The sequence below is a fragment of the Quercus lobata genome, chromosome 12 (genome assembly GCF_001633185.2).
Source record: "Quercus lobata isolate SW786 chromosome 12, ValleyOak3.0 Primary Assembly, whole genome shotgun sequence".
Classification (NCBI taxonomy): Eukaryota; Viridiplantae; Streptophyta; class Magnoliopsida; order Fagales; family Fagaceae; genus Quercus; species Quercus lobata.
Window position 1 is genome coordinate 7,301,623 of NC_044915.1, and position 17,888 is coordinate 7,319,510.

The window sequence follows — 17,888 nt, forward strand, 5'->3', positions numbered from 1 at the left end:
CAATTTTTTATTTATTTTTTTCTATAGGAAGAAATGTCCAAATTGATCCTTCCGTAATTCTGTTATCATTTCGTTGGTCCATTGGACAGAAAATAATATCACATACATGCATTTTAATTGAAAAATCGAATAAAAAATCATTTTTATTTATTTTTTCTTCTTCCTCTCTTATAATTTTAAAAGTACCCAATCTACAATGTAGTTGAGACATCCCAAATGACAACATTTATAATGATCTTAACCTCTTTAATTTTTAGATGTGTGCATGTATAATTTCTATGCATGATTAGACTATTCATGAACTTGTACGAGGCTATTCTATAACATGCAAGAAGCAAACAAGTCTAATGGAAACTATCTAGACATTAGATCTAAGAAGCTTCTTCAGTAAGACTGTTGTCTCACACCAGTGCAGCAGGTATAGCAAGAGGCAGTGAGATTGGTGTTCAGTTTTCCCCACAAACACACACAAAAAAATTTCTCCTCCATAACAAACTTTTAGAGAAAGCCGTATTGCCATGATGTAGCTGATGGAACCTAAACAAATTATTTTAACGGGAACATGTTCATGAAAAATAAGACTTTTCTTTTCTTTTTTTTCTTTTTTTATAAAACATGGAAGATGAGAAAGAATCATAGCATGTCAACAAAGACCCTTTCACCATGCTTTCTCAGCATCGCACGTAAATCACTCCAATTGCAATGCCACACACTTTGTTACTCAGTTGCTCTCAATTGTCATTCTTTTCTATTTTGTTTTCATTTTTTACTTTATAAGAAATAAAGTCAAAACAGTGAAAAAAAAAAAAAATCCAAATTGAATGGGAACCCACATAGCCGCAAATCCTGGGTTTTCAGTGGAAATTTCTTTACACTTCTCTTAAAAAAAAAAAAATGTCATCAACAAACCTCTATTACAGCCCCTGCCCCAGAAGCCTCATTATTACTGGTTTTGTTAACCTTGGATTGAGAATCATCAACATAATGTTGATAGATGTATGAAAGAAAACCCCAGACTGCTAACAACAAAGCCGTCACCTTCACCCCATCCATCTTGTCATGAAAAAACACTACCGCAAGAATGGGAACAACAGGCAAAGCCAATGTGCTGATGACATTACAGAAGAGTGAAGATACCTCAAAAATCAACCCCATCATACCTATTGAAGAAATTTGCCATGTCACAGCCGTCCAAATCAAAGTCATCATATAGGATACCCTTCCTTTTCCATAATTCTCCATCTCATTCCGCAAAATTTTCCATTCTCCACTTGCAAAAAGTCCTACCACACAGCCACAAGTTGCAACAAATGACGGGTATATTTGCATATCCAATACAGCAGAGAAAGTCTCTGTTTTTATAACTTTTTGGAAAGACAGTTGTATTAAGGATAGCATTAATGAGTATGTTGCAGATGCACCAAGCGTGCAAAGGAATCCAATTACATACTTTCCTTTGGGGATTCCGGTCATGTTTTCAGAGTCGGTATTGACTGCAAGAAGGGATGCTGAAATGGTAAGAAGGACAAGAGAGTTGAGTATAAGGGGAGTGAATTTTTGTGAATTGAAGAAAAATGAGAAGAGGGCATTAAAGGCCAATTGAGTTGCACATAGTAGAGAATAAGTAGAGACAGGGAGGTATAAGAGTCCATATGAATACATCAGGTTGTCACCTGTCAACATCAGGCCAAAAGCAAAGTAGAGAAAGGTAAGGGTGGAGAGAGGTGGCAATTTTGTAGAGGAAGTGTTTAAGGGGGTGCTTGCAGTGGATCTTAACGATGGTGAGAAGAAGAATAGGAGAGGAAGTAAAATTGGGAAGCCAGCTGATTGAACCAATGTTGCCATCCATTTGCTATTCCCACCTTGATCATAGTATAATCTTCCCAAGAGAGTCGCTACAGTCTGGCCGGCAACAACAAAGGAAGTGTAAGAGGCAATACGAAGCCACCACTTGTAATGTTTGAGTCTAGGAAGTTTCATTAGGTTGGTAACAAAAGTGCCTTTATTTGAGTTTTGCTCTCTGTCATCGGCTAATCATGCACACAAACATTGAAAGGAAAGTAAAAGCAAGTATTAGACATATCATCATAAACCAGTCCAGAAAAAACAATTAATTAAGATTGGTTTCAATCATGTTGGAGTAGTGACTGCCTTAGTTGACATGCTTGCTACTTATAATCCTGGAATGGATAATAGGAATACATGATTTTGACTTTTGATTGGTGCCTAAAAGCTTAAGAGATACAAAAACTGCATAACAAAAACCGTATAGGGATTGTCGTTCGCAGTTGCAGAGGTTTCCCTTCCACAAATGGCAGCTGAACTCAAGCCTCTTGCTTGTCATAGAGCGGTTCAATTTGCGACAGAGATTGTTTTACAGGAGGTCATTTTCAAAGGTGATGCTGAAGTGTTAATCAAGATGCTGCAGCAAAATTAATTCAAGTTTGTTCCCTATGGCCAAATCATTGAAGACATTAATTTTAGCTTCTCAGTTAGGTTTTCATTCCTTTTCTCATGTAAAACGTAGTGGGAATTTCATTGCCCATGCTCTAGCTAGAAGGGCAAAAGGACTAGTTGATATGCGGGTCTGGATTGAAGTAGTACCAGAGGACTTAAATCCTATTGCTCTGTATGATGTTCAATATGAAATAAAGTAGTCATTCTGACTGGTTTCTATAAATTTTTTTTAAAAAATTGGATTACTTGTAACTGTGGAAGTTTTCTTTTATGTTCACTCATAAATCACTAACAATTTAAAGTCTGATTTGAAGAATTAAAATTGAAAGCTTCAAATATTTCCTGATTGAATGAATTTTATTTTCAAATCAAAATATAAAGACGTAAAACGAAAAAATAAATAAATATTCCTTTAATTTAACAATTAATCAGCTAGTTTGGTAAGTGACTAACCTTGAGTATCTTGTTGCAGCTCTTGAGCAGGCTCCATGAAGATCCAGAGGATGGTAAACAAAAAGGCTTATATGTTCATCCTTCTTTATGTTTACCTACTACACAGCTGTCAAGACAACAATTATCTACGATTTGATATAGATTGGATTTGATTCTAAGTCACACAAACCCATGACGTTGTTAAATTCAATTCACACATGATAGTTTGGTCCACCACTTTTGACAATGATGATGATGATGAAGCACTATAAACAAACTAAAGGTCAAATTAGCTGCTGTGAAGTACACTCGTAAACTCAACGAGCTAAAACTAAAGGTCAGCACACTTGACTTGGCTAGGCTTATTTTCTGCTATTTAGTCTTTTGAAAACCATTCATATTCAGACCCCAGTTTAGAACTCGATTATCAGGAGGAGTCTCACGCAACTGGACTTGTTAAACCACAGAGCCTGATTTTATCTGTTAACTTTGCTTACATTGCAAAGTTGATCAGCAAGTTAGTTTTTTAGGCCGGTCAAAATTGGCTAGCTACGAATTTCCGCAGTAGGACCATTTAATAAGGCTTCACGATTTGCAAGTGTACAAAATAAAAATTCTCTCTTTGAATTGGATTTGTTTGTTTGTAATCAAGATGGTTAAGTAAGAGACCAACAAATTGAGCAACTTCTTACGCAAATGGAGAGTTTAATAGTTACGCAGCGTGGGGCTAATTCAAATGTCGTAGAGCCTAGGCAAATTACAAAGACCAAATTGTTTAAATAATATTGCACACTGGACACAGAATGCATTTAAAGTTACCCGAAATAAACCTCATAAGAGAGGCCTAAAAAAATATGATATGATTAGCACTAATTCACCGTGATATGATAGTGGAAGTTGCCACCAGGTGGACAATATTTTAGTACATTTGAGATAAAGAAATGAAAGCATCGAATATATCAAGCAACATTTTGACTGGAATAATCAATAATAATAATAATAAATAAATAAATAAATACTCCTGATTTTTGGGTCATAATCAAATTGACCCCTTGATCTTAAATTATAAACTCTTAAATTTTGAGAAATGTCCAAATTGATCCTTCTCCTTCTGTAAGTTCTGATATCATTTTGTTGGTGCACTGGACAGAAAGTTTTTTTTGGTTAAAAGACAGAAAGTATTATAATCACATACATGCATTTTAATAAAATAAATTTAAAATTTCTTTTTTTAAATTATATCCAATAAAAAATCATTTTTATTTTATTTTCCTTCTTTCTCTCTTATGATTTTAAAACTACCCAATCTACATAGTAGTTTGAGCTTTCCAGGAATGGAGCTAGGAATTTTGGTTTGAAGGAGCCGAGTTACATATTCATAAATACATACATTTATACAACTACATATGTTGATACATACATACATTTTATATAAACTTTAATGCATATACACAAATTGTCTACTTTGCTACCAATATGTACAATACGTTTTACCATTATTTAATTATAATTTTTTAAGTCTTTTATTTTTGGATTGTTATCAAACCCTAACATTAAATATCCTCTATTTTTTTTTTAATTCAACATTTTTAGTCTAAATCAAGCATTGACAAACAATTGGAAACTTGGTCTCAAATTGAAAAGGAAATAAAAATTATATATTTATGTCCAAAAGAAATTTTCTTTTTAAGTATGGCCACTTATATATCCTCAACGTATTTTTTTTTTTCATTTAACATTTTGTGACTAAATCAAGTATTGACAAACAATTCGAAAATTAACACAACAAAAGACTTTGTCCCAAATAAAATAAAATAAAATAACTCTACAAGAAAATTTATTTTATTAAAAACTTACTATTTGAACTCAACAAGGCTGATAGTTTGTTGTTCTTAACAATTATTTTTTAGAACCCAACGTTTAATTAGTTGTTCGATACTTTTTTGCAAGAGCCATCTCTTATTTTTTGGAGGGGCCAACTATTAATTTTAAGGTCTAGAATCTAAAAAAGCTGCAAAATATATATACACTAGCCGCGAACCCGCGCGTTGCACGTGATAATTATTTTTATGATGGTTTTATTAATTTTTTTTTTTTACAATTTAAACTAATCTAATATTGAGTAATGTATTTCGTAATTATATTTTTATTTATTATAGGAACAATCCAAAACACCAAAAAAAAAACGTAAACTAAAAAAAATTAATACAACTTAACAATGATTAATTGAACCAATATTATGATAAAATTTTGTTTTTGATAATCTATTAAGGTTATTTTCTTTGTAGAAATTATAATTTCAGCCGCCCAAAACATATTATCAAATAAACAATTATTAGCAAAATCTAAGAATTAAATTTCTATACATGCATTGTTATAAAATAATAATAATAAAAATAAAATTGCAAAAGTTAAAATTTGTCACCTATCCAATTATTTTCATTTGGCTAACCTTTGCTTTTCTTTAAATAAATGGTATTATAGAGTACTTCTAATACATCTATTAAGAGTACTTTATCCACCACAAAGGATTAGAAAATAAACAAAAATTAGTAAAGTCTTATAATTTAACATCTAAATTGAGCACTATAAAAAACCATGCTATGTAATAGCATATTATTATTTTTTTATATGCTATATTTAATTCTTTAGAATGCAATAGGATAAAATTTAACAATCAAAGAGAATAAAAAAAAATAAAAAAAAACAACAACAACAATAGCAATTTAAAAAACAAAACAAAATCATATTAACCCAAAATAGAGTTTTAAAGAATATAAAAAATTATCAACCTAAGGTAGAGATGCAAGAAAAATAAAAAAAATCCACCAAAATATTTGGAGAGAGAGAGAGAGAGGGAGAGAGAGGGAACCTTTTTTTTTGTGCGGGGGAAAACTATACATAGAATAGAAGAGATAGTGACAAATTTATAGTAAGAAGGTGTGAATAAGAAGAGACAAAAATAAAGTAAGATGAAGGGAAAAAGGAAGAATGATATTAATGTAGAAGGTAGTGGGAAGATGAAAAGGTAAGGGTGGGAGAAAGATTGAAGAAATAGTGAGAAGATGAAATGGTAAGAGAGAGAAAAAGGTTGAAGAAGTGTAAATATTAAAAAAAATAAATGTTAAAAACAATTATAAGAAAATTGGGAAAAAAAAAAAAAAAAAAAACCCAAAAGCTTGAAAGGCTTCAACATTTTGTTTTGTTTGTTGGTTTGTTTTGTTTTTTTTTTTTTTTTCCTTTAAGCTGAAAAGGCTCACACAAAACCCTAAAGCTGAATTGAAAAGGTTTTGGGTTGGGCTTGATAGTGGAACTAAATAAATAAAAAGTGGGTTGGATTAATTATACAGATTTATTATAAGGTGATAGTGGAAGTAAATAAATAAGTAGTGGGCTGGATTTATTATAGGGTGATAGTAGAAGTAAATAAATAAATAGTGGGCTGCATTTATAAGGCTAAAAATTGTAAAAATCATTTTAAAATTGTAAGACAAATTATATTTTAAAAAAGAAAGGAAAAAAAAGAATGACATAGCAGCTGATGTGGCGCAACGTGAGAGCAGCATCATTAAATGTTACGCTTCAGCTTTTAGTAATATATAGATTATAAATTTTTTTAAAAATTTTGGGGGGTCATGATCCCCCCATAGCTAAGTGTAGCTTCGCCCCTGGAGCCTTCACAAATGACAACATTTATAATTTTCTAACCTCTTTAAATTTTAGATGTGCGTATGTCTAATTTCTATGCATGTTTAGACTATTCATGAACTTGTACGAGGCTGTTCTATAACATGAAAGAAGCAAACAAGTCTAAATGGAAACTAAGACATTAGATCTAAGAAGCTTCTTCAGCAAGATTGTTGTCTCACGCCAGTGCAGCAGGTATAGCAAGAGGCAATAAGATTGGTGTTTAGTTTTCCCCACTAGAATAGAAAGAATCATAGCATATCAACAAAGACCCTTTCACCATGCTTTCTCAACATCGCATGTAAATCACCCCAATTGCAATGCCACACACTTTGTTACTCAGTTGCTCTCAATTGTTACCCATTATCTGGTGCAAAAATCATTGTGTGAGAATTGAGGGTGATTTTGTGCATGCAAGCAAGATTTGTCTGTGTGTGTGTGTTTGAGAGAGAGAGAGAGAGAGACATAAGGGCAAGGAGGAGCAGCAAAACTTACCTTCATCAATGTGCTTCACATCGAGCCCAATAAACCATGATCCACTGCTAACATCATCACTAGCATATGCGCGAAGAATAGATCTGGAGAACCAAAGAAGGATGTCCAACTCAATCCTGCCGGGTGTGTCTATAAAAGAGGGAGAAAATATTTTTTTATCAATATGAACTGAGCAAGTATTCTGGACATGACATACATCTCCCCTGAAGCATGTCAAAAGAATCTGTGACGTACAAGAGACATATTTTGGGTTAACTGAAAAGGCAGGTACAAAAAATGGGATATTAAGAACAGGGAGCTGCACAGCCTACATGAATGCCAAAATCCTAGATTCATGTGCATTAATTAGTTGTCTAAAACCAAGCATTCAGCTCCAAAACATTTCCTCCCAAAACAATACAGATTACCAATACTGGCTGTTGAAACAGGAGTTTGGATGTCACACTATACTACATTGGAGCAAAATGCTACAATTAGGGCAGTACTTTCATAAGCACATTATTTTCAAGGAAAAAACTAAATATTTTGTTCTACACATATGCACCTCACAAAACAGAATGAATACTTTAAGACACCAACCCTTGCCCATCTCACTCTATTCAACTCGAAGTTTGAGAGGAAATTGCAGTAAGTAGATATTTTCGCATAAAGAAGAAACGTATTTTGAACATGCAGCGCGAACAGACATTGTAAAACACATTTAATAATATCGTATTCTGAGATTGGCAAGAACATACAAAATTGAGCTAGTCACCTTTTGGGGAAAAGCATCCTAACACCATACTTTTTAGGCTATAGCAAAAAACCAAAGGATGCAATAATTGTGATTTTTACCCCCAAATTTCCACCATTCTAGTTCATACCATTTGTGGGAACTACATAATTCAGACAGGATGGGGGAAAAAATATAAACGTATACTCCAATATTAAACATTTCCTATCATCAACTAAAAATTGTTATTAAACTCATAATTCTGAAAAAACTTTGCCTAATTTCATTCACCCAAAATAAACATGAGGCTTATCCAAATGAGTAGTTAGCATTGTTCCCAGGGCATCTGTATAAGGAAGGATAAACCAAAACAATCAGCACAATAATCTGTTTAGGCTTATAGGGTTCAATTTCTCTCAAATGACAAAGGCAGCTAATAGTTGCTTTTTTCTTATTTTTTATAACTTTTTTTTTTTAATATTTATGTTAAATTTGAGATCTAAAAAGCGTTCAAAACAATAGCTGGTATGCGAAATAATTAAAATAAGATTTACATATCTTTGTGGCAAATATTAAAGAGGTATACAGGGGAAAATGCCAAGGCAAGAGAAAGAAGAACTCGGTTCCCTGTAATTTTTCATGTTATCATGTGTTCTTGCATAGCCTAAAAGATTCTCTCTCTTGCAAACTAGAAAAATTGAAGGTTACAGGGACATGCTATATTTTCAATTCCCGGAAAGAGTAAGGACATACCAATGTTAACATGGACATCATCATTGACCTTAGAATAAAAATCAGCATCCCAATTCTCTACTTCATAAATAAAAAACAATTTCATCTTTTTTTGACACTCCTCAGGTGCTTCCAATTGACCATCCTGTAGGGGAGGAGAACAAGTTTGGAATACTAATAACTACTCCTAGTTTGTATTCCTATTTCCAACAAACAAATCTGCCAATTGCCAAGAGCCAACTTCAGCTATTAACAAGTGATATGAACTAAGCACATAGCATGTATTTAATTTTCTATCCAGGGTCCTGATTGAACAAATAAGAAATGCATCAAAATGCAAAACTTAAAATTTACTTTTCCTCAAATACCAATTAGATGGCATGAGCTATGATGTTGACCTTGCAGTCTTTAAGGGCATTGTCATTTTAAATCAAGAGGGTTCTGAATAAAGTGTGTATAGAATGAAATCATTCACGATTCGAAAAGTTTAAGTTCTAAGCAATGACTATCAATAAAAGCAAAGCCACTAGTAACCATGGTCCTTTTGAAGGCTGGGCTACAGGTGATTCTTTTAAAACATAGTCCCAACTTAAATAATAACAGAAAAAATAACTGATCTTAACAGCATCACAAACCATAGGAATGAGTATTCAGAGTTAACATTAACAGGAAATTATAGGAATCTATCAGTTGAGAAGAAAATAAAATAATAGAAACCTATCGGTTGAGATGAAAATATAATGAAATAAAGAGAAAGGAGGAAGAACAAAAGAACGGGAAAATTAAAATGAAAAATTATATAGTAAATCAGTATGTAAATACAAATTTATCAGAGATCTACAAAAAAGTCATCTATAGAAAAATCCAGCAAGTACTGCTGTCCACTATCCACACCAGTAGGCTCATTAGTTTCTGTCTCCGCTAAATTACTTGTACTTGGCACAGCAGCTTCGGTGACAGGGAGTCCGGGTTGATCACCATTATAGCCAAAACACAGTTCTGAATCCATGAAGCCAAGAGGATCATTGTCTAACAGAGCCATAAGTTCTTGCACATCAAAATGTTCATTTTCAGAATAGCTTGTTGACTCATCCTCTACCAAACAACTTGTAGTTGGCATGGCAGTAGACTCACTTGTACTAGGCATGGCAGTGCACTCGATTGTACTAGGCGTGGCAGTAGACTCATCAGCCGAAACCTCAGATTCCACAGGAGTAGGGCCAGCTATTGTAGACACAGACTCTGGAAAATTGAGGCGTGCATAGGCACCATACATCACCCTAGCAGCTTCATCGTAGGCAGTGGCGGCATCAACAGCATTCTCAAATGTGCCAAGCCAAAGCCTCTTTCCTCTGTTAGGCTCACGTATCTCCGCAACCCACTTACCCCAAGTCCTTTGCCTAACCCCTCTATAATTGCAGTGTGGATTCTCAGGCCCGCCTTTCCCTTTCATACATCCCTTCCTCGACCCCATAGCCGGAAGCTTACGTGCACGTTTGGCCGAAGTCTCAACCTGAGCATTGTAGTCCCTCCACTTGGCCAATGTTTCGGCCACAGACACTCCATCACCTCTACTCTTCTTCCTCTTCTTTGAAGACTCCATGGCCACACCTTGATCACTATAAACCCTTAAAACCCCAATGATGCCCTGTTCTGTTCAATGGAAACCCAGACTCAGATAACAATATTGAATATTCCCAATTGAATAATAGCAAACCCTTTTGCAAAAAAACCCCAGAAAATCCAAACAGTTTTCAAAATTTGAAAATATAAACGAATTAACAAGAAGAAAACTCCAATAATACCCACATTTAACAAAAACAAAAAAAAAAAAAAAAAAAAAAAAAAAAAAAACCCAGAAACCCTAAAGACTCAAGCAATATTTGAATTCCCTAAACCGAACAAATCACAAAGCTTTATACAACAAAACCCCAGAAAAAAAATTAAAATAAAAAAACTCCAAAACCGAAACGGAAAAGGAGAAATATAGAACAAAGAACAAAAAAAATAGAAACAGTGTAAAGAAAAAAGAAAAAAGAAAAAAAAACGAACCTCAGCGAGAGTGAATTGAAGAAGAAAGCAAGCCCTTTGTGAAATCGGATTAATGGGGTTGATTGATTTTTGAGAGAGTGAGAGTGCTCTGTCTCTGTTTTCAGTGTTGTTTAGAGAGTGTGTGTGCGTGCAAGCAAAGACAAAGCCGCCTATTTATAGCCTTCTGTCTGTGTTTGTGTTGGACCGTTGGTGACTTGTGTGGGGTTTACTACAGGGAAATTTTTTTTTTTTTTTTGAGAAACTATTTACTACAGGGAAATTAGTTTGTCATCTGACGTGGCGATTTTCTATTCGTTTTTTCCGAGATTCTGACCGCCACTTTTCGCCACGTGTCACTATTTTTTACATCCTAATAAATAGGCTAAATTAATACAGTATATAATGTGGACTTAATTATATCCACAAAAAAAAAATTATTCGCATTATTATAGATGTCAAAATAATTAATTTTTTTTCAAAAAAATTTATTTTGAAATTGTTGACACTTTTTAAAATGGGATTTTTGTTGAAGTAATATTTTAAATTTCTAAGCCACCTGAAAATTTAATAAACTGTTTTTTATTTTGGTAATACGTTTAGTTGGGTGGCTTGGGCCATGTTTCCTGGCGAATGTAAGAATAACTACCTAACTACTTTCCATAAAAATAACTAAATAAATAAAAACTACTTAACTACTTAGTTTTTCTTTTTTAAGTAAATGGTTTATATTCAATCTATATATATAATAATAGGTAAAGTTGAGAAAAAATCCAATTAGATTTCAAATTGGAATTCAATTAAAGTTTAATTTTGCGCCACGTGTCCCATCTAATCTAAATTTTTAAATTTTTGTGAAAAATGAGTTAATTTAGTGTTAAAAAAATGAAGAGTCCAATATAAGTAAACTATAAAAATAAAAATAAAAATAAAAATAAAAATTGAATGATTTTATATCTATAAGTTTTGTTTTTTTTTTTTTTTTTTTTTTTTTTTTTTTTTTAACTAAAAACAATTCAAGTTTATAAGTCATCTATATATATATATATATATATTAATAGTTAAAACCAAGAGAAAATTCAATTATATTTCAAATTGAATTTTAATTAAAGTCTGATTTTGCGCTACATGTCCCATCTAATCAAAATTTTAAAATCTTTGTGCCAAGTTAGTTAATTCAGTGTAAAATTTGGATTTCAATTAGTGTTTGATTTTACAACACGTGACCCATCTAATCGAATTTTTTTTTTTTAATTTTTGTATCAAATAAACTAATTTAGCATCGAAAATTAGGAGCCTAATATAAATAAATCATAAAAAACATAATCATGTATCTAACACTATATATAAAACTAGTTTGTAACCACATGGATACGCTTAAAGATATATAATAAGATGCATAATATAATTCCTACATATATAATTTAAATACTATTGATAGTCATTTTTTTTTTTTTGTTAACTCTTTAAAAAAAATTGTAAGGATATTATTAGGTATAAAATGTAAATTGTCCATGTTATTTATTTATTTATTATTGTGAAGCACTTTTTTTTATTTTTTTATTTTTACGATTCATTTACTTTAAACTCTTTGATTTTTGTACTTAATAACTCACTTAGATAAATAATTATGATGTAGTCCTACATTTGATTCTAAAATTAAGAAATAAAATTTTTTAAGAATAAATAATTTAAGACACATAACGCAAAATTGGAACACTAATTTGGAATTCTAATTTGAGTTTATCTCAGTTTCACCTATAAAGAATTTTAACTGTGAGATTGACTTTTTCTATTCAAGTGAAATGGAGAGGGACTTATTTAATGTATTTTTAGTTCCCAAATTATTTTAAATAGAGAATCTTGATTGTGAGATTGACTCTTTCTATTCAAGTGAAATGGAGAGAGACTTATTCAGTGTAGAATCATAATCCAAATTATTATAAATTTGAATTTATTTATGATACATTAATATCTTTGGATGAAAGAAAAATTATATTTTCTTACTTAAAAAAAAAAAGTAAGAATAAATTTGAATTTATTTAATAATACTCTTGTGAATTTTAAGTAAGCATTGTAGTATTAATGTATTATATGTATCTGGGACTGGGACTGGGACTGGGAGCAAGAATTAATCCCATAAGTTTATTTTTTAAAGCACTCATTTAATGACAGTTACAATGATCACAGTTTTCCAAATTAGAGTGCAAGATAAAAATAAAAAATAAAAAATATAGTACAAGATAAATTCCAATTAGTCTTCGTCCAGTATTACCATGTTTGACTCCCCTCAATCATAGTCTATAAGTGAACAGTAATTAATAGTGATTTGTGTGTTCTTTTCTGAAGCTATAAACTATTTTCTGATCAAAATATGAAGCAACATGCTTGTGGCTTAGGCAGTAACATCAGATTTTGATAACTATAATGACCAGCTGATTGACGCGTTCGTTGCAATTGATGAAGACAAAAAGAAGGATGTGAAATTCTACCTGATTCTCTCCCGTCCCTCTCAATAAGTTGTTTAAGTCAACAAAAGTTTTTTTGTTTGTTCTTTTTTTCCCCTGAGGGCAAGTGGAGTATTTGATTCTCGGATCATAATCTCACAGAAGAGGGCAAAAATACCAACTGGTCATATGACCATTACAAATCAACACGGTTAACATATAAGACAATAGTGATTTTACATTTTTTTTTTAATCTTCTTTTGTAGTTTTGTGTCACTACACATAGAACAATTTTTATTATAGACAGTTATTTACTTGGTTCAGCAGTTCAGCCCACTACCAAGAAAATTTTCAGAACAATCGGAGGAGAATCAGGTACAATCAAATGATTTTGGATTTCAATAATTCTATGAACTCTTTGGAATTATTACTAAATAAGAAATAGCTTATTTTATTTTTATTGATTGGGACTTGAGAGAACCGTGTTACCATACTTAAATGAGATTAAGGTTACGTTCATCATTTTGCAAAAGGATCAATCAATCTTCTTTTTTGGTCTGCTGTTCTTGTCATCTTGTTAGATGGGTTGTTTAATTCACACAGCGTAAACCACAAAATAAAGTATTTTTTTTCCCTCTCCCAGTTTTTTATTTAGAAGATCCTTTCCCCAGTTAAGCCTTCTTGTTTTTTTTTTGGTTATAAAGTTAAGCCTTGTTGAGAGGGACGGGAGTGAATCAGGTAGAATTTCACATCCTTCTTTTGTCTTCATCAATTGCGAACTGCGTCATTATAGTTATCAAAATATGATGTTACTGCCTAAGCCACAAGCATGTAGCTTCATATTTTGATCAAAAAGTAGTTTATAGCTTCAGAAAAGAACACACAAATCACTATTTAAGGATACATCTAGATTTTGTAGTGGGTGCCATCACATTGCTTGTAAAATGTGAAGTCTTTGAGAGATTCCCTATGATTTGTACAGGGTGCATGTATGCATTATTAATTTTTTCATTTTTTTTTTGGGTGTGAAAGTATATCCATTATTATGCTGCCGGAAAGAGACTAACTAGGCAATTCGCAAGGATATGAATCTTCTGAGGACCAAGTTCTCTTTGATTCCACATGCGTCACGAATGCGCCACTCGATTGGCCAATGCCACGGGTGACCTACCGACATGGATCATTTGATCCCATAGCTCGTTCAACATCGACCTTTAGGTTGACCACAATTTCAATGAAAACACACCCATAGAAACTTCGAGGCTTCAGGTGCGAGATATCCGCCCACCATACCACACTCCCAAATCTTGGGTGTTGATTACCATACCACACTCCCAAATCTTGGGTGTAGACCTCGAGAATCTTGCTACCACTAACTCCATGCCTTCCATCACACTCCTATTAAGGAAAGAAGTAAAGATCATGTTAGATATACATGCATGAGTGAAGTTTCACATTAAATATGAATGATAAAAGGGAGTAGTTAATATATTATAGTTGAACCAAACTTATAAGCTTAAACCTTTTCGGTCATATTATGTCCCTCTATGTTATATTAAATTACTCAATTAAGGTCTCCCCAATGTGTTCTCTCCCTAACAAATGTTACAAGAGCTTATGGTGGTTTGTGGCAAAGTACAGGAGTGGAGACATGGTGCATGTACTTGGAGCCCTCACAATTATAGTTCGCATAAGGTAAGCTCATAAATCCCACACAGATAGTCCTGAAAAACAAAAATCCCAACAAATGAATATTGCCAATAGTGCTAGATTACAATGTGGTGCTAGATTCCCATGGACATGAAAGCTTGGTCTGAGTTCCATGGATGAGCGTGCGAGATTGATACCTAGTTCCCATGAATAGTGTACAAGGGTTCCATTGATGACACATTAGTGAAAAAAAAAAAAAAACTCATAGGCAAGGGGGAACTAATAGGACTTTGTCAAATTCCACAAAAAGGTAGAAATTCACACGTGAGGGGGAGATTATTCGGTATATACATGCAAGTGAAATCCCACATTGGATAAGAATGACAAGAGTGAGTGGTTAAGTTGGGTTTATTGGTGATGGGTACAACCATATCACAAAAATATAGTGCAATGGAAAATAAATGTGACACAACGATATGATTAGGATGGGGAAAACCTTGACATAAAAAACTCCATTGAGTGATATATAGGTCACCACTCTTTGAAGAATCCACTAACAAAGATTGATGTTACAAATTACAAGTACAAAGGATATACCCAATCTTGAAGTACCTACTTACGGTAGAACCTATGATCTACTTGAACTCAGCTCCAAATTAGTTGGACAACTACTCTTTTTAGAGACCTCCTTCAATGTCCATGGATCTCCAATCTACGCGACTTCACCACTGTAACAACTAATTGCAGTACGTTAACTTTGTAGTAGCTTCACTTGAAACACCTCGATGATCTTCAATATGGCGCCAGAGACGATGCTTGGTATAGAACCCTTGGTGCACAAAATTTCTAGCAAAATTTCTAGCAAAATCTCCACCTTCTCTTTTTAAAAGATCATTTCTGTAATAATTGTAATGAAGTCCCTCAAGATACTCTTCATGTATAATGGCATTGTCCACATTCAAAGGGGGTTTCGTCCATTCCATATATGTCCTGAACTACTCCGACTTTCATATATGATGAAAATTTATATTGGTCATATTTTAGTAATTTTATACGATGCCAGACTTTACACCAAGAATTTTGATGGGTGTAGACGTTTAGTTTTGCATTTGTCCCATGTAAGTCCATGGCTCACTTACTAGCTCAATTAATATGCTCGCCATGTGGACTCTTTTCAGGTGTGGATGGAATAGCTTCAACCATACTGCTTGATTAAGCTTCAACCATATTCCTATGTAATGAAAGTTATTGCTATTTTCACTCCAAAGAAAAAGACCAAAAGAGAGAGAGAGAGATTTGATGGTTACCACTTATCACCCTTTCGCCTCTGTCAAGTTGCTGAAAAAGTTTTTGGTAAATTTTTAATTTTACTTTTTAAATTTGGGCATTATATATGATTTTTTGTTTGAGTAATTGGTAGAAGATATTGTTTCTTTTTTTGGGGCTAATTTTGTAAGACCTATTACTTTTAATGTGTCTAAATTTCTTTTTATTTTCTACTTTTACAACAACAAGTTTTAGTTTGCAATTGTTATGGTTTATGATAGTTGAGTACTCCTACGAACAATGCACTAAATTCTATGATAAATGAATCATTTGGATTTATCATTTTCTACTCCCATGTGTTGATAATATATATTTAATGTATTGCTACAGTATTTTCCAAGTAGTTTCCATACTTATTAAGGAGTTGTAACGTGGGAGATTTCAAGAAATGTAATGAAGCATCTAATTCAATACATCTACGATCAATTATTCAAATAATCAAGCTGTTTTTATTGCTATTGGATGCAATTTGCAATATCGCATCTATGATTCTTATTGGGTACTCATCTATTAGATTCAAATAAACGTAACTTTAAATTTTAGTTTTTGCTTTTGTTTGTATTTAGTTATTTTTGTTTATAATTGTGTATCATCCGTTTTAGTGAAGTAGGTTGTAAAAAAGATATTTGTGATCCTTAGTTGATTTAAGGGTTAAGTCCGAATTCAGTAAGGATGGGATGTAAAACCCATGTTTTATACCATCCAAGAAGAAATTGCCACATCGGTTTTTTATTTAAAATTCAATAGATCCTACCACATATAATAACATCTCATTAAATTCACAATTAAGTTGGATTTTCAAATAGGTATTAGAAGTGATTTAGTGTAGTTGTGTCTATTCTTTAATACATGTAATATGATGAAGTGCCATGTTGGGATTAGAGGGGTAAAACTTCGTTTTTACACCATATTCTTATAAAATTTAATCTCTTAAAGCTTCAACCCTAATGCTATTTTGACTTATCGAGGCCCCTTGGCAATTGGGAAAAATGAGATTTTTTTTTTTTTTTTTAGGAGCAACCTTAAATATATATATATATATATATATATTTGTTTTTATTGCATATTTCTTTTATAGTTTTAACAATATGGCTTTAAATATCATTAATGAGACATTGCCATTAAGGGATTCCTCTTAGAGATTAGCATCAGGTATTGTAAAAATATTTCATTTTAACACATCAAAAACCCTACTTTTATCTTTTTATGTATTATCAAAAACAAAAAGGCACATAATTTGGCTATTTTTTATGATAGTTAGAGTTTATTCTCTAATGAAAATTTGAAATTAATGAGTATATTAGATCAAACTTTTAAATATTTAATTGTGATTATTCATAAATGTACCTATGCAGTGTAGTAAGAAACTTAACGTAACCAATATTATAAAAATTGTAAAAAAAAATCATTTTAGTACCTTCAAATGTCCTGGTCGAACTAATGTTCTATATGTTTAATAACCCAAACTAACATCAATAATATCATTACAATTGACGCACAGGTTACGCATGGGGTTACATACTAATATATTATAATTCATATATACAACATTATGGACATAAAATCACAATCTAAGCTCGGTAAAACGAGGATCATAAAAATCCCTGGATGACACTCACTTGGCAACATAGTACATACAATTAGAAGACTTGGACATACTATTCCCTTTTCTTTTTCTTCTTTTTATTTTATTTATTTTTATTTATAATGGACATAATTAATTAGCTTGGCTAAACATGCTAAAACAGTGGATATTGATCATTCAATAACGCTAATGTATTGGCATGGATAGCATGAGTTCTAGACTATGAACAACAGTTAAAAATCTTGACATTCCATGATTTTGATTCAACAAAATCATATTTCTCTCCCGATTTATTAAAAAAAAAGGGGTTTAAATCACGTGTCCTTGTTAGTGCTCC

General features: G+C 32.3%; 2 protein-coding genes across 4 annotated transcripts; both read right to left on the reverse strand.

Annotated features, from left to right (window-relative positions):
• Window positions 1-661: 661 nt before the first annotated feature.
• On the reverse strand, window positions 662-3,055 carry LOC115969824 (probable purine permease 11). Of its 2 annotated transcripts, none has more exons than XM_031089439.1 (2): window positions 2,911-3,055; window positions 662-2,030 (listed from the first exon to the last, which is right to left on the reverse strand). In XM_031089439.1, the coding sequence occupies exons 1-2, from the start codon at window positions 2,945-2,947 to the stop codon at window positions 901-903; spliced, it is 1,167 nt and encodes a 388-aa protein (XP_030945299.1). In that variant the 5' UTR covers window positions 2,948-3,055; the 3' UTR covers window positions 662-900. The 2 variants fall into 2 exon arrangements, with proteins under 2 accessions (XP_030945299.1, XP_030945300.1); XM_031089440.1 differs by having other exon boundaries at window positions 662-2,020; window positions 2,911-3,048.
• Window positions 3,056-9,287: 6,232 nt separating this feature from the next.
• On the reverse strand, window positions 9,288-10,673 carry LOC115972539 (dehydration-responsive element-binding protein 2A-like). 2 transcript variants are annotated; one of them, XM_031092863.1, is made up of 2 exons: window positions 10,568-10,673; window positions 9,288-10,163 (listed from the first exon to the last, which is right to left on the reverse strand). In XM_031092863.1, exon 2 carries the CDS (start codon window positions 10,116-10,118, stop codon window positions 9,345-9,347), a length of 774 nt encoding a protein of 257 aa, XP_030948723.1. In that variant the 5' UTR covers window positions 10,119-10,163; window positions 10,568-10,673; the 3' UTR covers window positions 9,288-9,344. The 2 variants fall into 2 exon arrangements, with proteins under 2 accessions (XP_030948723.1, XP_030948722.1); XM_031092862.1 differs by having other exon boundaries at window positions 9,288-10,168.
• Window positions 10,674-17,888: the final 7,215 nt, after the last annotated feature.